This window comes from Pongo abelii, chromosome 5, assembly GCF_028885655.2.
Source record: "Pongo abelii isolate AG06213 chromosome 5, NHGRI_mPonAbe1-v2.0_pri, whole genome shotgun sequence".
Taxonomy (NCBI): domain Eukaryota; kingdom Metazoa; phylum Chordata; class Mammalia; order Primates; family Hominidae; genus Pongo; species Pongo abelii.
This window is the reverse complement of record NC_071990.2, coordinates 134,012,916-134,033,121: the sequence shown is the minus strand read 5'-3', so window position 1 is coordinate 134,033,121 and position 20,206 is coordinate 134,012,916. Positions and strand designations below refer to the sequence as shown.

The following is a 20,206-nucleotide window of genomic DNA, read 5'->3' as shown; positions in this document are numbered from 1 at the left end:
GGGTGGGAGGAGGGGGATGGGTTGAATAAAGGTTGTTGTGAAAGGGAATTTTCAGTATGGTAGAACTGTTCTCTATGGTATTGGAGTTATGGATACATTACTCTATGTATCTGTCAAAAATCCACAGAACTATATACCACAAACAATGAGCTTTATACAAATTAAAAAAATCAATCAGTATATTTGTAGATCATAGGACAGAATGCAGATCTATAACAACTGAATTTAACTGCAAAGTAAACATAACCTAATTTCACTGAAGGGGATGGGTAAAGAGCCGACCTTGGTGATTTTTAGAAAGCATTGTTTTGACTCAATATTATAAGGCTAAAGACAAAAAGAATTGTACATAACACTGTACTAAAGATTTTTTTCTCACACAGAGTAGGAGTTAGCAATTCTGAAGCTATTAGGTTGGTGCAAAGATAATTGCGGTTTAACGGCAAAAACCACAATTACCTTTGCACCAACTTAATTTTTTACATTATACAAATAAGAACATAAATGGTAGATAATGGGAGCTAGGTTTCTCACTTCTAGCAAAAGAAGCTAAAAATTAGGACAAGGGAAGGCTAGAATGACCCCTATAATGTTGGATTAGAATTGGGAATGCCTAGATGAACTCATGTTTATATATAGATAAAATCTGATATAGTTACGGATATGTAAAACAATTGGAAAACAATTTGGCAGTTTCTTGTAAAATTAAATATATCGACATATTTTATATAAGGCTTATACTGCATATAATGTATATACTATATACATTTCTCTATGGATCAGTTCCCTGATTCCTTACCCCAACTCACACAAACCCCACCTCTGCCCAGTCCAAGCACTTTTATTTTTACCAAATATATTTTGGGGCATGCAGCCAACATGGGGATGGCATGAAGCCTGGAGTAAATATGCTACATACATGAATTAGTATATATAAATTTATTTCCTAGCTCTGTCCATTGAGGGGAGCGTAGAAGCACTGACACTCTAGTAACAATGAGAAGGCTAGTGCCTTGATCTTAATTTCTTTTCTTTTTTTTGGTAGGGTGGGGGACAGGGTTTCACTCTGTTGCCCACGCTGCAGTGCAGTGGCATGATCTTGGCTCACTGCAGCCTTGACCTCTTGGGCTCAGGCAATCCTCCCACCTCAGCCTCCTGAGTAGCTGGGACTACAGCTACTGTGCACATCACCACACCCAACTAATTTTTGTAGAGATGGGTGTAATAGCTAAGGTTCTCTAGTGGAACAGAATTAATGGAATATATATATATATATATATATATATGAGTTTATTAAGTATTAACTCACATGATCACAAGGTCCCATAGGCTGTCTGCAGGCTAAGGAGCAAGGAGAGCCAGTCCAAGTTCCAAAACTGCAGAACTTGGATGTTCAGGGGCAGGAAGCGTTCAGCACGGGAGAAAGATGTAGGCTGGGAGGCTAGGCTAGTCTAGCCTTTTCACTTTTTTCTGCCTACTTTATATTTGCTGGCAGCTGATTAGATGGTGCCCACCAGATTAAGGGTGGGTCTGTGTTCTCCAGCCCACTGACTCAATTGTTAATCTCTGATGGCCACACCTTCACAGACACACCCAAGATCAATACTTTGCATCCTTCAATCCAATCAAGTTGACACTCAGTATTAACCATCACAACAGGGTTTTGCCCCATTGCCTAGGCTGGCCTTGAACTCCTGGGCTCAAATGATCTGCCTGCCTTCACCTTCCAAAGTGCTGGGTTTACAGGTGTGAGCCATGCTACTGTGCCTGGTGGTCCTGGCCTTTGATTTCTAAATAACGTTTTCCAATAAAAAGAAGTGCTCAATAGTAAAATGACTGATTCTAGAGCTGGAGCAGGGAAAATACAAGCTAATTTAGTTGGTACTGCTATACCAATGCTGATTTCTTAGTTTTGACAAGTGGACCATGGTTATGTAAGATGTCAACATTAAGGAAACATTGGGGGAACCTGGGTGAGGTATATATAGGAGTGCCGTACTATCTTTGCAGCTCTTCTATAAATCTAAAATTATTTCAAAATAAAGAATCGTTTAAAACATGGGGGAGATGAAAAAATGTATTCTAGCTAATGGGAACTACGTGAGTGAAGCACAGAAATAAGAAAACCCCTGGTTTGTGACTGAGGAGCTAGCTGCTGGGAGGGAGGGGAGAGCAGACAGAGATAGAGAAGTTACTTAAGCCAACATATTCCAAGCATAAATTTTGATGCTTGGAAAGGCAGGATCAGACCATGTGGTCCTTATATGTATAGGGACCATATGATGCATCATCTGAACTGAAGCACGTTTGAGAATGAAAGGGCATGCTCAGAAGACAGGTGGCAAGGACAACAAGCATAAACTAGGACTGTCCTAGCAAACTAAATGTATGGTCCTCCTGTGTATATGCAGGGGGCTTGGACTTGATTTTGAGAGCAGTGTTTTCCATTATGCATATTTAAAAGTTTTACAGACAAGTTCCACCATCAAATACACTCATAAAATACTGGGTAAAAGAAATTTATACTTGTTTCTTTCCTGAACCACTTCTCAGTGTCTTTAATTTACAAATATGCTCTGTGAATCTTCAAGAATGTAATATAATATGTTTCCCAAACATTTCTTTGTAGACCAATTCCCTGATTCCTTACTTCAACCCACACAATTCCCCAGCTCTCCCCAATCTAATCATTTTGGTTTTTTTTCTTAAGAAATACAGTTCAGGGAATGCTGCAATCATGGAAGTGGCATGAAGCCTGGAGCAAAGTTCTCAGATTGGAGCTTCAAATATTCAGTGGTGGCTTTGACAATAATAAAGTTGAGAAGACCCGGAGATAGAAGATCCAACAAGGAGGCTATTGCAGTGGATCAGGATGTCAACCGTGAGGGACAGAGAGAAGAGGGCACATATGAACAACACTTAGGAGGTAAAATTAGAAACGAAAATACCAGTCATCAGGAGATAAAGTTAGAAACAATATACCAGTCATCATGCTATAATGGCCCATGTAAGATTTCCATGGGATATCTGTTTATTACCTCCATGTTCAAAAGCTAGGGCAAAATCGATTCTGTGCTTGATATACGACTAGGCACTTGTGTGATCTTAAACAGAAAACAAGTAGACTGTAGAGAGACATGGAAGGTGCTTAAAAATAAGGCACAACTGAACCAACTCTTGTTTATTAAGTATTAATTTAAGCTTCCTTTTAATCTAGCACAGATTTTTTAAACCAGTTGTGGTTTTCCCATTGTATTATAAATAAAAACAAACTTTCATAAGTCAACTTGTCCTTCTCACTTACCAGTAAGTCCCTGTTTGCTCTATTTACCTTTTTGCGTCTTTTACTTCTTTGGCTTTCCCAGAAGATCATATAGTGGTCACGTAAAAAATACTTTTAGTTCAGTAACTATTACATGAACCAGCAATTATCTCCTTCTATTCCCTGGAATTGCTATCCCAGACACTGGAGATACAGCAGTGGACAGTTCTCCATCCTACATGAGAGATGTTACATAGGAGATATTTATGGTATTTATATTAATAAAGACACAACAAGTGTGCAGATAACATTCCCCACTCAAGAACTTCTGGTTTCCTTCAAAATCTCTCCAAGAAGGCCCAAATCTCACAAATACTATTTCTGAAAATCCAAATTACAAGCCTTCAGTCATAGGTAACTTCTGCACATGGAAATGATTTATTTTGGGAGATGTGACATTATCACTCATCAAATTAGGAGACTTTTAAAGCCCTACCAGGTTCAAGACACCTGGCTGAATTTAACTTGGTGGCAGCCAGATTCGCAGATGAAATATTATAAGTGTCAGGAACTCTTAGTAATTCATTCATCCTAATACTTCTAAATTTTGCAAGCTTGTCTAGACTATACTTCTTTTTTTTCCATTTGAATACCAAAGGATGAAATCTTATTCTAAGTTTTCAAAAGACGTGGAAGGAATCCACTTATAACATATTTTAAAACAAGAAATTGGAATGAGCCCAGGATGAGGGCTCAGACAGCTAAGTTTTGGTCCCAGCATAATCAGTAACTATCAGGGCAACTTGAAGAGGCCACTTAATCTCAGGTTCTTCTGTAGTGCATTGTACCTTCCCCCCCAGAGCCCAGGGTTCTATCAATGGTAATATGAATGGGTATTTGGAAAGCGCACTAAACCTCACACGGATGTAAGATCCTTTCATGAGTTCTTTCAATGATTGAAATGTTTCTTTCTAAGTTCACCAGCCACTTCCTAATTCTCAAGTACAATGCACTACTTTCAGTTATTTATTTATTTGAACTTTCAGTGACAGGTGACATCATGGACCGTTCCCTCTTTTTTTCCTTCATTCTCTAGTTTACCTTTTCCTGGTTTATTTCCTATCTTGTGGGTTACTCGTTTTCGGGGTTATTCTTTCTCTGTCCATCTCTCTTAAACAGATAACATTCCACACTTAGTGTTGGTGAGTTCCAATCAGAATTCTATCCTGGGTTTTGTTTTTTTCCACCTAACTGCATCTGGACTTTTGATATCACATATCCAGGTAATCATTTTAGAAAATAGTGTTGCCTTAATATAGGCAAAGACTAAGCCAATCTATCTTCTAATTAATTTGGAGAGGGCTTTCTTTCATTTGTAGCAATTGATGCTTTTCATCTAACAATTACATTATATTTGCATATTTATCATTGGAACAGTCTCTGCTTGTTTTAAACCCTGTGAAAACTACGCCCTGCTTTTCAGGAATGCTTAGAATGACTTGTATGTACTAGGAAAACTTGTTTACTAAGTGAGCACCCAGAGATGACTCTCACTTATTCCTTCATTGTTCCTGCTAGGATTGTGTATTCGCCTTTGCATTTTTTGATAGAGCTGTGAACGCGATCTACTGCAGTTAAAGGTTAGCAAACAAGATAGGCAAGAGCTAATGGGGCGGGGTGAAGACCCGCGTGCAAGAAGGCTGGCTTCACCAGATAAAGAAGACAACTGTCCTCCATTCTGTCCTTTTTTGCACGCAGGCTAAGAGGCGTTCACCATATCTACGTCAGGCTTCAAAGAACAGCTCCCTTGCAATTTTGCTGATACCCCCATTCCTTAGCTTGGAACCGGAGGGGCGGTGAGGGCCGCTGTCACTCAGCCCTGCGGGCCAATAGAAAAGGGGTGAGCCCCGCCTTCTTCCTTGAGTTGTGCTGCGGGCATGCGCACTGGGCGTCCCCACGCCACCGCCCATCAGCTGAGAATTGCCGCTGAAGGCTCCGGGGTCGGTGGGTGACGGCGGTCGGAGGTGTAGGAGGGAGCCGCGGGGGTCAAGGTAAGAGGACCCTGGGGAGGGGGGCTCCCTGGCCGGGCGACAGGGAGGCGCGGTACCCCTACGGCTGCTGCGCCTCCTTGTTTGTGCGCGTGGTCAGGTGGCCGCCGCCCTGCGCTCTGCAGCAGGCACTCGGGAGGCGAGGAAGGGAGGGACTGCCCCGGCTCCCGGAGCGCCTGCGGCTCCTCACGCCCCCAGGCCGGGTGCAAGGGCGCGGCGCGTTCGGCATTCCGGGTGCGCGCGGCTGTAGTCAGGTGGGCCTGGCCAGCCACGCACCCGCCGCGGTCCCCAGGGCAGCGCTCCGGAGGCGCACGGCTGGCGGAGCGCACCCCGGGGAGGGCGCCAGAGCCGGCTGGGGCCCAGCTCAGGAATCCAGACACGACCAAATGACCTCTTCCTCTTTTCAACTCACGGATTGAAAAACACACTAAACTTCCCGAATATAGAGGAACTGAAAAATGTAGGGCTGTAGCAGACGAACCGTGTATATTTGTTTATTCAGAGGCTTGTAGTATTGTTTTTTTAATTTGGCTTGATGACTTTAACATACTTAGACGTTCTTAGTATACACCTTTAATTAATTTACATAAAAACCTTTAAACATACATAAAATATTTCTAGTATTTCCTCCACGTTGTTTTCTAGTTACTTTCTTTAAATTCAGACAAAGAAAAAATGTTGCATTTCTGATCAAATGCTGTGTGTTTTTTCCCACAAATTTCTTACATTTGTTTGGCTCTTATCTGTATACGTTAATTTTTGTTTACCTCAGATCGTTGTATTCTGACTATAATTATATATAATATATAAAACTTGCCTAGAATCTGGAAGAAGAGAAAGTGATTATGAAATGCTGTGCTATTTAATAACGTTGGAGGTGGACATTTCTTTTGCAGGTTCTCTGAGCGCACCTGGGCAGAGGCTGATATCGGTGTTAAACTGTGTTTTGTGATGTGGACAGGCCTTATAAGCCACTTTGAGAAGTTGGCCTCAGACTTGTGACTAGTTAAGAATAATGCTCTTAACTTCACAGTTTCTGTAGAGGTTAATATGATACCATATTAACTCATTAACATCATAATTTTTCCTCAGATACGTTACTTATGTTGCTCTTGATAACAAAATCAATCCTCATTTTGATTATGACCCCAAACTTTAAGTGCTGATGATTGAAAAGTAAATTATAGAAAATATTCACAGTAAGTCTGAGTAAAGTTTGCTGTGATTCCATTTAATTTGCAAGTTTCATGTGTGAAAGTGTGAAAAAAACAATCCTCGATATTGTGAACTAAAACCAAGTAGTACAAAAGTTCAGTGATGGAAGAGCTAAGGCCAAAGAATGCAGTTAATGTAGTTTGTGCAGAGGATACTTATGTAGACAGAGCACCCTCATATTGAGGGTTTGAGCATTTACTATGCACCAGGCATTGTAGATTACACAGGCTGGCAAGGTCATCTCTCTCCTGTTTATATTCCAGAAGTAGCTCCTGTTTGTATTCCAGAGGTGTAGGGATAAATAATAAACAGTGATTAATTCGACTTTCGAGTATTGTGAAGCAGTAAGTTAGATTGACAAAGAGTGGCCAGTGGTGAGTTCTCACTTTCAGATCAGAGTGGTCACAAAGGTTTCTCTAGCATGTGATGAGGCCTTGCTGGGGAGAAGGAGCCAGTCACGTGGAGATCATGGGAAGAGCCTTCTAGAAATAGGAAATGGCACCCAGCAAAGGCCCAAGGCAGCAAGAAGCCTGGGACCTTCGGGATCTGAAAGAAGGCACTGGAATTTTATGTTTTAGAAATGGTAATATTTACCCTCACGCTGGGTGTGTGTTCTTAGGAGGTGGGTACATGCATTCATTCTACAAATGTTTGTTAAGCACTTATGATGTAGCCAGGCACTGAGAATAGTGCAGTCCACAAAACAGACAAAAAAATGCTCACACCCCACCCCTCAGAACTTATTTGGGATAGAGGGTATAGAGAAGTCCAGTTGTTTATGCTGATGTTAATGATTAAGAAAGTGAAATTGACTACTTCTTTGCCCAGGGTAGATTTATAGAGCATGAGATACATGCTAAATGGAAATCTTAAGGATTCTACAGTATATCTGATTTTAACTGGGAGTAGTGTTTGACACTTCAAGATTAAATTTTAACATTCCTTTTGTTCATTCCTTTGTGTTCTTTAGAAGCCGTCTTGAGAAGACTCTCATCTGAGTGTTGCACTTTGATTCTCCCTTCCTGTTTTTCTCTTTATGATGTTTGTATATCTTCATAGAAAGATGATTATTGCAATGTGGAGGTTAGCACTGTGCAATAGATCTTTCTTTGAAGATGGAAGTGGTCTGTGAATGAGCTGTCCAAGCTGCTGGCCACTAGCCACACAAAATTTTTGAACGTTTGAAAGGTGTCTAATGTGACTGAGGAACTGAATTTTTCATTTAACTTGATTTTAATTAATTTTATTTTTTTTAAAAACGAGAGCTACAATGTAATTTAAGTGATACACAATATAAAACGGTGTAAATAGTCACATCAAAAATGAAATGTAGAGTAAAAGTGTAGTTTCTTACTGCAATCAGTTACCCTGTTAGCAGCTTAAAATAACCTGTAATAAGATTTTTTTGCTTTTATTATTTTAATCGACAGATAATGATTTACATATTTGTGGATACATGTGATACATCAGTAGATGTGTACAATGTGTAATGATCAAATCAGGGTAATTAGCATATCCATTACCTCAAACATTTAACATTTCTTTGTGTTAAGAGCATTCACAATTCATTCTTCTAGCTATTTGAAAATATGCAATAAATTGTAATTAATTATATTCACCTTTTAGGGGTATAGAACACTAGACTTCATTCCTCCTACCTAGCTGTATTTTGGTGTTAGTTAACCAACCTTTGGCTGTCCCCCTCCCGCCATCCTTCTCTGCTTCTAGTAACCACTATAATTTTAACAGCCCATTTAGTTAGTGGCTAGTCTATTAGTGCAGGTCTAGGTAATGAATTATATAATTATTATTCTGAGCAATTAAATAGGAATTCTGAGTGGGCTTTCAAAAGTATTCAACAAGAGTACTTTAGTGCGTAGCAGCTCTGGGCTAGGTAATGGAGACTGATGTGGAAAGCAGACATCTGAATAACTCAGCATCCATTTAGCCTATATGCAGAGATCATAAGCTTTTAATCAATTTGTAGTTACCTATCCTATCTGTCTATGCTAGTATTTGTATATATATTTTTTAAAGACAACCATTTGGTTCCTTTCTTTTGTGTGTCTCATGATCAAAAGAGCCAACTGTTGTTGCCTTTTAGATACCACTTATTAGCAGAATAATAGAGAAAAGGAGTAAGCTGTTCCTCTGTGTTACCTTGATCAACTCATATAGTTATCCCAAGCATGTTCCTTCATCTTAGGAGTGGGAATAGCAAAACTTCATATGGGGCTTGCAGAAAAGTGGTAAATTTGGTTTTTCTTTTGTCTTATTTTATTTTATTTTGAGACGAGTCTCGCTCTGTCACCGGGCTGGAGTGCAGTGGCGTGATCTTGGCTCACTGCAACCTCTGCCTCCTGGGTTCAAGCGATTCTCCTGCCTCAGCCTCCTGAGTAGCTGGCACTACAGGTGCATGCCACCACACCCGGTTAATTTTTTTAGTAGAGATGAGATTTCACCATGTTGGCCAGGATGGTCTCAATCTCTTGACCTTGTCATCTGCCCGCCTTGGCCTTCCAAAGTTCTGGGATTACAGGCGTGAGCCACCGCGCCCAGCCCAAATTTGGTTTTTCTAAGTGAGTGAGTTCACCTGCCCTCAATTTTGTTATACAAGGAAGCAGTATGGCTTAGTGTTTAAAAAATGTCGGCTCTGTGGTTATTTTCAAATTTTTGCTCCTTTGCTTAAGCAAATTATTTATTCTCATTATGCCTCAGTTTCTTCATGTAAAAAAATCACATTAGCAATTATACCCACATCATAGGCTTATAAGAATTAACTGAGAAAATAAATTTAAAAGTCATAAGCACAATGCTTAGGAAATGTAAGTCCTGAATGAGTGTTGGCCATTGTTAACTTTGTTTTATTTTACACATCTTACTTTATCTTTTGCAAATTGCTTTTCATTCTTCACACACGTGATTCCTGGCTAGATACAGTGGCTCAAACCTGTAATCCCAGCACTTTGGGAGGCTGAGACTGGAGGATCGCATGAGCCCAGGAGTTCAAGACCAGTCTGGGCAACAAAGTGAGACACCCATCTCTATAAAAAAATCAAAAAATTAGTGGGATGTGGTGGCAGGTGCCTGTGGACCCAGCTACTCGGGATGCTGAGATGAGAGGATTGCTTGAGCCTAGAAGTCAGGGCTGCAGTGAGTCGTAATCACACCACTGCACTCCAGCCTGGGTGCTCCTGTCTCAACAACAACAACAACGCCAAACAAAGAAAAAGTAAAACAAAACTCCTGATTCCAGTCAATCTAAGTAGCACCTCTTTGGGTGAATGAAGCCACTTGCCAATTGTCTCACCAGCAGGAACTTTCTCACATTTAGTAGCTTAAGGAAAGGGATGAAGAAAATTGATTGTGTTTGTGACTAAGTGATTGATTTTCCAGAGAGGAAAAAAGGTGGCCTTGAAAGAAAACAGTGAGAAGACTTGGCCTACACTGGTGTGAGTTTTAAGGGTAAAGAAAATGCTATAGAATACTGTCCTTGACTTGATAGAACTCTTTATGGAAGAGAGAGTAGGCCTCAGGTGTGCTTGCATGGTTTTGAGACAGGTGATGAGTTTCTCTTGGTCTTGTGCTGATGCTGGTCCTGCAGCTGCAAGAACAGATCATAGCTTTCCTCTGTGTAGGGTGGAAAAGCATTTGTTCTCTGGATGTGCATTATCTCATTTTGATCCTGGCAATGGGCCCAAATGCTAAGTGTCTTGCCCAAAGTAGAGATTTCCAGTTGCTACTTCCATGGTGTGCTGCACAGGCAATGGCTGAGTTCTTGTAGCTTCACAGACATGTAGACACGAGAGAAAGCCAAGGGTATGAGCTGGAGACATGGATGTGCAACTCATTCAGGTATAGGTTAAAATGGAACCATGTGTATGGAGGAACATCCCCAGAGAGTACATGAGTAACAGACTGAACATTTTTTCATTCAAAGTGTTTGTTTTGGCTTGTAAGCCAGTTTTTCCAGAGATCTACTTGATAGAGGGAAAGGAGAAAGGAAGATGTCATTGAACCAAGAGAAAATTGTCTTTATATATACCTTGGAATATTATTTGGCAATAACAAGGAATGAAGTACTGATATATGATACAGCACAGATGGACTTTGGAAGCATACTAAGAGAAAGAAGCTAGTCTCAAAGAACACATTGTATGATTCCATTCCTATGAAATGTCCAGAATAGGCAAAGCTATAAAGATACAAAGTAGATTAGTAGTTGCCTTTGGCCAGTGAGGTTGGGGAGAAATGGAGAGTGATTGCTAATGATTACAAACTTTCCTTTTAGAGTAATAGAAATGTTCTAAAAGTGATGATGGTACAATGTTGTGAATATATTAAAAACCATTGGATTGTGTACTTCAAGTAGATGTATTGTATTGCCATATCTCAATAAATTATATCTCAATAAAGCCATTTTATTTATATAAATTTAAGGGGTGCACATGCAGTTTTGTTACATGGTTATATTGCATAGCGTGAAGTCTGGGCTTTTAGTGTAATCATCACCTGAATAATGTACATTGTACCCATTAAGTAATTTCTCATCCCGCACCCTCCCATCCTTAAGTCTCCAATGTCTTATTATTCCACCCTCTGTCCGTGTGTACAAATTATTTAGCTTCCACTTACAAGTGAGAACATGCAGCATTTGACTTTTTTCTGAGTCATTTCACTTAAGATAATGGCCTCCAGTTCCATCTGTGTTGCTGTGAAATATATAACTTCAGTCTTTTTTAAGGTTGAATAGTATTCCATTGCATTTATATACACTACATTTTCTTTATCCATTCAGGAATGTTAATGGACACATGATGGGCACTTAGGTTAATTCCAAATCTTTGCTCTTGTGAATATTGCTACAATAGACATACGAGTGCAGATATCTTTTTGGTGTAATTTTTTTTTTCTTTTGGGTAGATACCCAGTAACGAGGTTACTGGATCAAATATTAATTCTATTTTTAGTTCTTTGATGACTTGCCATGCTGTTTTCTGTAGAGGTTGTACTACTTTACACTCTCACCAACAGTGTGTGTGTTCCTTTTTCTCTGCATTCTTGCCAACATCTGTACTTGTTTGACTTTTTTTCTTTTTTTTTTCTGTTCAAGATGTGTTTGTGGATGACTTTTTAATAGCCGTTCTGACTGTTTTGAGATGATGTCTCATTGTGGTTTTAATTTGTATTTATCTGATGCTTATTGATGTTAAACATTTTCCATATGCTTCTTGGCCATTTGTATGTCTTCTTTTGAAAAATGTCTATTCATGTGCTTTGCCCCCTTTTTAATGGGGTTATTTGTGGGGTTTTTTGTTGAGTTGTTTGAGTTTCTTGTAAATTCTGGATATTAATCTCGTTGGATGTGTAGTTTGCAGATATTTTTCTCCCATTCTGCAGGTTGTGTGTTCATTCTGTTTATTATTTCTTTTGCTGTGCAAAAGCTTTTTAGTTTAATTAAATCTCATTTGTCTATTTTTTGTTCTGTTGCCTGTGCTTTTGAAATCTTAGTCATAAATTCTTTGCCTAAACCAATGTCCAGAAGAGTTTTGCCTATATTTTCTTTTAGTATTTTAATCGTTTTAGGTATTACTTTTAAGTCTTTAATCCATCTTGAGTTGATTTTTTTTTATATATGGTGACAGATAAGGGTCCAGTTTCACTCTTCCGCATGTGGCGATCCAATTTTCCCAGCACCATGGATCGAAAAGGGCGTCCTTTCCTCAGTGTATGTTTTTGTCAACTTTGTCAAAAAGATCAATTGACTGTAGATATGTGACTTTACTTCTGACTTCTCTATTCCATTCCATTGTTCTATGTGTCTGTTTTTATATGAATATCATGCTGTTTTAGTTACTATACCCTTTTAGTATAATTTGAGGTCAGGCAATGGGATGCCTCCAGCTTTGTTCTTTTTGCTTAAAATTGCTTTGGCTATTCAAAACCTGTTTTTTTTTTTGTTTTTTTTTTAAGTGACTTGGAGATGCATTTAAAATTGCATGGTTTCAAGGATGTTCCAGATGGTGTTGGTGTCATTGAATCCCCATGTCTACTCTTGTTCTGTCTGGGCCCAAGTCCAAGGCTACCTGGAAGGAAGTTTATTCCTGTCTCCCCACTGTAGTGGTCCAGCTGTCTGACTTTAGGTGTGAATTTACCCTTTAATGAAATTGCTTTTGGATCTATCTCTAGGATTTGATGAGACCCAAAGAGCCCAGAATAGATCAGCTGTACCTGAGAGGGAAATTGGAGAATATCTAAAAGCAGCCAGGACTTTCAGGGTGGCCAGGCACATTCAAAGTGCACCAGAGTTCCAGGCATAGAACCAGTACTGTTCTAACGGTCTCAACAGTTCAGCTGTTGTACTTCCTGCCAACACCGTCCCTTAGAGCAAAGACACGTATTTCACTGTGGCTTTTTCTCTACCAGAAATCTTCTGTGGCATTAGTTCTATGTGGTAGCAAGCATGGATGGCCTTGGCATCAGAACCCTGGGACTGAATCCCACCTCCACCTGTGGGTGGGTTGGGTTACCATTACTTAATCATAATAAGCCCGCTATTTGCTCATCATTAAAACAAGAATAGTGCCACTTAATTGAAGGAGGAGGTTGTGAAAATTAAACTAGTCTGTGTGAAATAATTTTCGTGTCGCAGATGTGCGAGAAATGTTAGGCCATTCCTCTCTTTCCCTTTCTGTTGTTTTCCCCTTGTCCCAGCTGTGAATCATCTGATCCAGGGTTGGCCAGGAACCTTCCCTTCCTTTAGTAAATACCATACTGTGTGTGGCCTTTCCACGTGCTCTGGGTCTCTCCACCCCAGCCTTCGTGTCCTTGCCTTTGTTGTTCTGCATACTGGTCATAACCAAGCATCCAGATCTTAATGTTTCTATTTCATAAAGTCTTTCTAGACAAGGGTGATGGTCATTTTTTCTTTTTGTAGCCCTTCTCATTTTAGCCTAGCATGTGATCTTTTATGGATTTGTGGGGTTTTTTTGTTGGTTTGCATTGTTAACTTTATCCTTCCTCCTAAATGACAAACTTGATTTGAGCAGATACTGTGTCAGTGTGTTTTGTTTTGTTTGCATCTCCCAGGTGCTTAGTTTAATGCTGGGCATGTAGCAGGCTCTTAGTAGAGAGCTAGCTTACAAATTGACCACCAACAACTTCGCAGTATTGCAGTGCATATTCATGGAAAAGATGGGATGGCGGTAGTTGAAATTCTTTGCTGTGCGCAGTTCTGTACGCAGGGACATTCCTTTTCAACCTTCTTTCCAAACCCTGATTGGAGTGGTGCGGATTGAAGAGGTAGAGAATGTCATCTCACCTGCCTCCTGTGGCAGTATCTCAGTGTCTCTTCTATTCTGAGATGCTGGCTGCTGAAAGGGGAGAGTCATTCGTTCTCCTTCCTCTGTCAGGAAGATTTGATAAACATTTTATATGACATTTGCTTCTCAGTAGTTGGCTCTGCTATTTCAAATTTAACCTTTTCCATTAAAATTAGAGCCCTGTTAATCATACATTCCTGAGCAGGTCCTGTGTGTGTGTTAAATTATATATTAAGGTTGGTGCAAAAGTAATCGCCATTTTTACCATTACTTTTAATGGCAAAAACCATGATTAAAAGTAATGGTAAAAACTGCGATTACTTTTGCACAACCTAATACAATGAAATTTCTGGGGATAGCCTGAAGTCTGTGTTCCATTTAACAAATATTTAAATGCCTGTTTGTGCTAAGAGTTGTTTTAAATATTGGGGAAAGATAAATAGCATGTGGGCCCTGCCTTATAATTGTTTGGAGTTTAGTTAAGGAAAAAATATGTAAACAACTAAAATTATATACAGAAAAGGGATTTAATAATTTTTCTTGAAGAGATCAAAGACGTTTTCAAAGGGAATATGCAATTTGAACCTTATTTTAATTGTTTGATGTGTTTAACATGACACTGTCCTTTGAAATCCAGTTGTTGTTTTTTTAACAGACATGAGAGTTTTGCTATTTGATGTGTCACTTTGCCAGATTTCAACTCTATTAGATTAATCAAGTTTATCCTTGTAACTTCACAGATTGTTAATTTGGAAAATGTAAGCCAGTAACTTAAAAAATATAACTGTGTGACTTTTATATTATTTAGGTGACTGCTTAGAAAACTGCACAGCAGCTGATGAAATTAGCGAATAAGCACATCAGCCATGTCTTACACTCCAGGAGTTGGTGGTGACCCCGCCCAGTTGGCCCAGAGGATCTCTTCTAACATCCAGAAGATCACACAGTGTTGTGAGTTGAGTTTTAAATGGACTTCACTGTTTGTATCCACTCTTAACTGAACTTGGTGGAGGTTCATAAAAGGACAACTCTACTGATTGAGAGAGGGAGGAGCATTCCTCTAACAACAGGTTTTAAAGGGCTCGAACTCTTTAGAATGAATGCAAGAGAATTATATTTGAGATAACACTTACTGCATTTTTCTATAGGAAGTCAGGGCCAGGCACATAATACATTATTTCATTAAATAAAATAAAGATTTAAAAGGATAATGGATTCTTATATCTGCTTTAATGCTATCTGGTTCTAGATGAGATGATGAGACCTGATGAGTCAGTCTCATAGGTTTGGAACCAGGTAGCACTACCAAGGGCTTAAGGAACATAAAGTTTATTAAAAATAAAATCTGACTGGATATGGGTTAGGTTAATCTTATGATGGGCAAGTATGTGGTACCTTATTAAGGAGCAAGAGGAACTAAGGAGGGGACATTTTAATCTATTGAGGAAAGTATTATAGAAAATCAGACCTGCATTCCCCACAAATTATTCTTTTTTTTTTTTTTTTTTTGAGACGGAGTCTCTCTCTGTTGCCCAGGCTGGAGTGCAGTGGCGCGACCTCGGCTTACTGCAAGCTCTGCCCCCCGGGTTCATGCCATTCTCCTGCCTCAGCCTCCCTAGTAGCTAGGACTACAGGCGCCCGCCACCATGCCCAGCTAATTTTTTGTATTTTTAGTAGAGACGGGGTTTCACCATGTTAGCCAGGATGGTCTCCATCTCCTGACTTTCTGATCCACCCGCCTCAGCCTCCCAAAGTACTGGGATTACAGGCGTGAGCCACCACGCCTGGCCAAATTATTCTTTGCTATACTTGTCAGAGATAGAATACGAGTAGACGGATGCAGTGTGGCACTTCATTCAGAACTATTCATCATCAGGATATGTATTAAAAAAAATCATTATAGCAGATTTGAGTGGATAGGTTTTTAACCTATCCACTCAAATCTGTATTTTTTTTTTACTTTTTTTTTGTTTGTGAATTTTTTTTGTTTGTAAATGTGTATTTTTTTTTTACTTTTTTTTTGTTTGTAAATTATGGTTAATCAGATACCTTGGGTGATTCTAGTCATCTTGCTCTCAGTGTTTGGCCCTCAGGGCATTACCTGAACTCTTTCATCTTTCAGAGTATGTTAGTACAGTTTTATTCTTCAGCCTAGTTCCTTACAAGGCTATTCTTTTTAACAGAGTGTTAACACATTGCGGAAATAATGTTTTCAGTTGACCATACTGTGTTTCTTTATCTAATCATTAACTCCTCAACAGCTGTTCCTCTACCTGAATTATTTAAATGAGATGCCAGTGTGTTTTAGGAGCAAAGAGAATAAAACTAGACTCTAAAAAGGTACTGCTGTGCACAGTGGTATAAAATAACCCTTATTCTGATTTGGGGTGATTTCTGGGTTTTTTTACCTATTCCTGGAAGAACAAGGAAGTGCACAGTGCCAGGCACCACGTTGTCCACAGCAGGGAATGTAGGAATGGTACATTGAGAACTGCTGCAGTTTGTCACAGGCCACCGGCACTGGCTCTGCTTTGCTCCTCTGGCATCAGATCTGTTCTGATGGTGGCCACAGAAGAGCCTCTTTTCTTTTTTTAATGGCTCCCTTGCTGCTGGTTAGAAATAGCACTGGTCTGCCCCAAGTGTATCTGGCTACTTGTGCAAAAATTAAGGAAGTTTATAATTCTAATTACATATGTGGAAAATCAGGACCTTTATGCAAGAAAGGAGGCCAAGAGGCCTTTCTCCAAAGAAGAAGATAAGCATCCTGTGTTGGGAAAGCTAAACAGTGTTAGGAATTGAGGATGAGGAATGACTGTCCTGTACCGAGATTGTAGAAGTAGCAAGCAGTAGGTAGTATGAAAGATACATGGATTGAAGATTGTGTGTGAACATGAACTGGAAGGAGAAAAGAGTTGACTTAAATCAGGCCATGTTCCCTAAGAAAGAGATCCAGTGGATGAGAAGTGACAGATTGGGCCAGAGTTGAATATTTATGGCATGGTTGGTAGCTAAGTGTGCAAGTACATCCAGGGCAGTCTTGGAGCATGTGAAGGGCTGGCTATGATACTCCACAGTCTATGTGAAGAGCTGTTAAGAAGACTGGGACTGTTGGTGGGGCGTGGTGGCTCACACCTGTAATCCCAGCAATTTGGGAGGCCGAGGCAGGCAGATCACGGGAGGTCAGGAGTTCGAGACCAGCCTGACCAACATGGAGAAACCCTGTCTCTACTAAAAATACAAAATTAGCTGGGCCTGGTGTGGCATATGCCTGTAATCCCAGCTACTGGGGAGGCTGAGGCAGGAGAATCGCTTGAACCTGGGAGGCGGAGGTTACAGTGATCACGCCATTGCACTCCAGCAGCCTGGGCAACAAGAGTGAAACTCCGTTTCAAAAAAAAAAAGACTGGGACTGTTCATGCATGTGAAGGTACAGTCACCATCTGCAGATGTTTGAATCACTGTCATATGTGAAACAGAAGCCATATGTCCTGCCTGAACACAGGGGCCTCCACAAATGTACAGAAGCTACAGGTAGTCGGATTTCACCTTGAGAAGGAGGAATGGCTTTTGAATAATCCAAGTTGTTAAGGTAGAATTGCCTCCCTCAGGAGGAATGAGATTCCTTATCAGTGACCAGAAAAAGGATGGTCAGATATTTCTCAGATTTATTAATAAGAATTTTAAACATAGGAATAATGGTTCAGACTAAGAGGGTTTTAATTTTGATATTCTGTTGTGATTCATTCAACAAATAATTTTTGGGGCACATAGTACTTGCTAGATACTGTTCCAAACTGTAGGAATGTAGCAGTAAACAATCCATAAGGTCCTGCTCTCACTGTAGTTTACAGTGTAGTAAGGAGAAATAATGAGCAACTTAATTTTCTGTAAAGAAAATGTAGTGAAAGTGAGGTGAGAGCAAGTGACTGGCGAAGCTGCCTTTACTTTGGATGGTCTTTGAATGAGGATGAGGAGGGACTGGTAGTGAGAAGATTCAGAGAAAGGGCATTTCAGACAGAAGGAATAACTAGTATTAAAAATTCAAAAGCAGACCTGGGCTTGAAATACTCAGAAAATAGGGAAAAGGGAAAAAGCCAGTGTGGCTGAAGCATAGCATCTGGGGCAAGAGTGCCAGGAGATGAAACCAGAGGGGCCTGGCGGGTCAGCTGGGGCCTTGCAGGTCGTTCAGGGAGTTTAGATTTCATTTTAAGAGGCAGTGGAAATCACTGGAGGCGTTTAAGCAGAGGAGAGACATAATCAGATCTACATTGTGAAAAAATTACTTTGGCTGCTGCTTAGAAAATAGACATTGGGGGAATAGTAGGGAGGTATGCTGGTCATCACAGAGGTCTGGGGAGAGAGATGCTGGCTTGCACCAGGGTGGTGGCAGTGGAGATGGAGAGAAGCAATGAGTGTGTTTTGGAGGTAGAGCCAGCGGGACTTGCTGATGCGTGTGGGTAGGGATGGTAGAGGAAGGAAGGAGTTAAAGACGACTTCATAGTTTTTGCCTTGAGCAACCGACTAGGTGGTGGCAAGTGTGTACTGAAATGGGAGGGACTACAGTTCAGGACAAGTAGGAGAGAGTTTTGTTTTGACTAAGTATATTTCGAGATATCATTTAGATATCTAAGTGGAGATATCAAACATCTACTTTAGATACAGGAATTTGGAAGTCAGAGTGTCCTCAGAGTATAAATGGTATTTAAAACCATAGGTGTAAAGTAATCACATAAGAGTGAGTAAAGAGAAGAGGCCTGGAACATTAAAAAATGTGGAAATCAGGAAGGTAGCATGAAGAATCTAAGGAGTGACCTGTGAGGCAAGATAAAAATCAAGGTGTGGTAGATTTCTAGAAATTAAACAAAGAATGTTTCAAGAATGAGTGAGGCATTATCTCTCTCTAATGCTGCTGAGAGACTAAGATAAAAGCAGATAATCGGATTTGGTAAACTGGTGACTTTGAAAAGAACGTTCTCATAGCCATATTGCAAGTGTAGATGGAGGAAGGGAAGGAGAACCACCCACTCTTTCCATTTTAAAGAGACTTTCCAGATTTTCTCCTCACCTCTGCTTATGTCATTGATCAGGTGGCTACACCTAGCTGCCAGAGAGGCTGAAAACATCTTAGCAGGATTTCAGTGTGCTCACTAAAATTGGGGATTATCCTATTTGAGAAAGAAGGGTGAGAGAATCAATATTTAGTAGGCAACTAGCAGACTCTGTCATGAAAGTAGAAAGAGGATCAAAGAAAGGGTTCCATTTTTCACTGCAACAGAGAAATTCTGGTAAGTGTATAATTGCAAAGGAAATGTTCTGAAAGTGAGAGGGCATGGGAATGGACCACTAGCAAGTGGTTCACATTTCATCCACCGTATAGAGGAGAGGCTATGTGTGGTACAGATGGAAACGTGGTGGGCAAACATGGGAGATTTCCTGTTTGAGTGGGTCTGTTCTTAAATGAAATGGGAAGCAAGGTCATCAGATAGAGAATAGGTGGGAAAGAAGGGGGTTTAGCAAATGTGTTGCATATACATTTAAGATTTGGGGTCATGAATTTAGTGAAACCAGTCATCACTGTACTTTTTCTAATTCTGAGATTCAGTGTCTAAATGAAGGGGAGTTTAGATTAGATAAAGTATTGTTAAAAATCTAACTACTGTCAAGTATGTGTACTGATAAGGGCTATGCAGAAATCACGTGGAAGTGAAAGGCAGAAGTGTGAAATTTCAGTTCACTTTTTTCCGCATTTGGTAATGCTAATAATACTGGGTGCGATTGAATAAAATGATACTTTGCACCACATTTAGGTTCTCTTCACACTACATTTGCAACTTTTGAAATTGTGTCAGTACAATTATCTGATTTTACAAAAGAAACCTAAAGAGAAGATGCTGTAAGTAAGATAACCTGTAATTAGAATATGAGCATCTGTTAAACTAAAGCTAAAGTCTTCTTGAGTGTTGCAGTGGGAAAGTTTATTTTCACATTAGTTTTGATGAAATAAATAAATGCTCATAAAATATTAAGTTGTATGGTTTAGTTTATACCCCAAAAAAAGAAAATGGCAGTCAAAAATATTTTTAAACCATTTTTTGGTTTAAGATCATCTGCAGTCTTTTGAATTTGTTTCACTAGTAAAGCATTTAAACCATATTATAATGATATAATTTATATTAAGCATAAAATATTTAAATATTGTAAATTCTTACGTGTAAAATACATTAGAAATTTAATTATATTAAAATAATAAAACTGTTAAATAGTTATAACAAACTATGACTTTATTACAGGTTCTATAGACAGTTTTAAATGATTAAGAAAATATTTGTATCCTATGAGAGAAAGTGTTGACTCCATAA

At 39.6% G+C, this 20,206-nt stretch overlaps 1 protein-coding gene across 1 annotated transcript in view; it reads left to right on the top strand.

Annotated features, from left to right (window-relative positions):
* Nucleotides 1-5,226: 5,226 nt before the first annotated feature.
* Nucleotides 5,227-20,206, top strand: part of STX7 (syntaxin 7) — a gene marked incomplete at its 5' end in the record, with an annotated part of 52,326 nt that continues 37,346 nt past the window's right edge. Inside the window, 2 exon segments of the mRNA NM_001134118.1 lie at nt 5,227-5,313; nt 14,656-14,798. Of these exon segments, the coding sequence (NP_001127590.1) occupies nt 14,714-14,798 (85 nt within the window).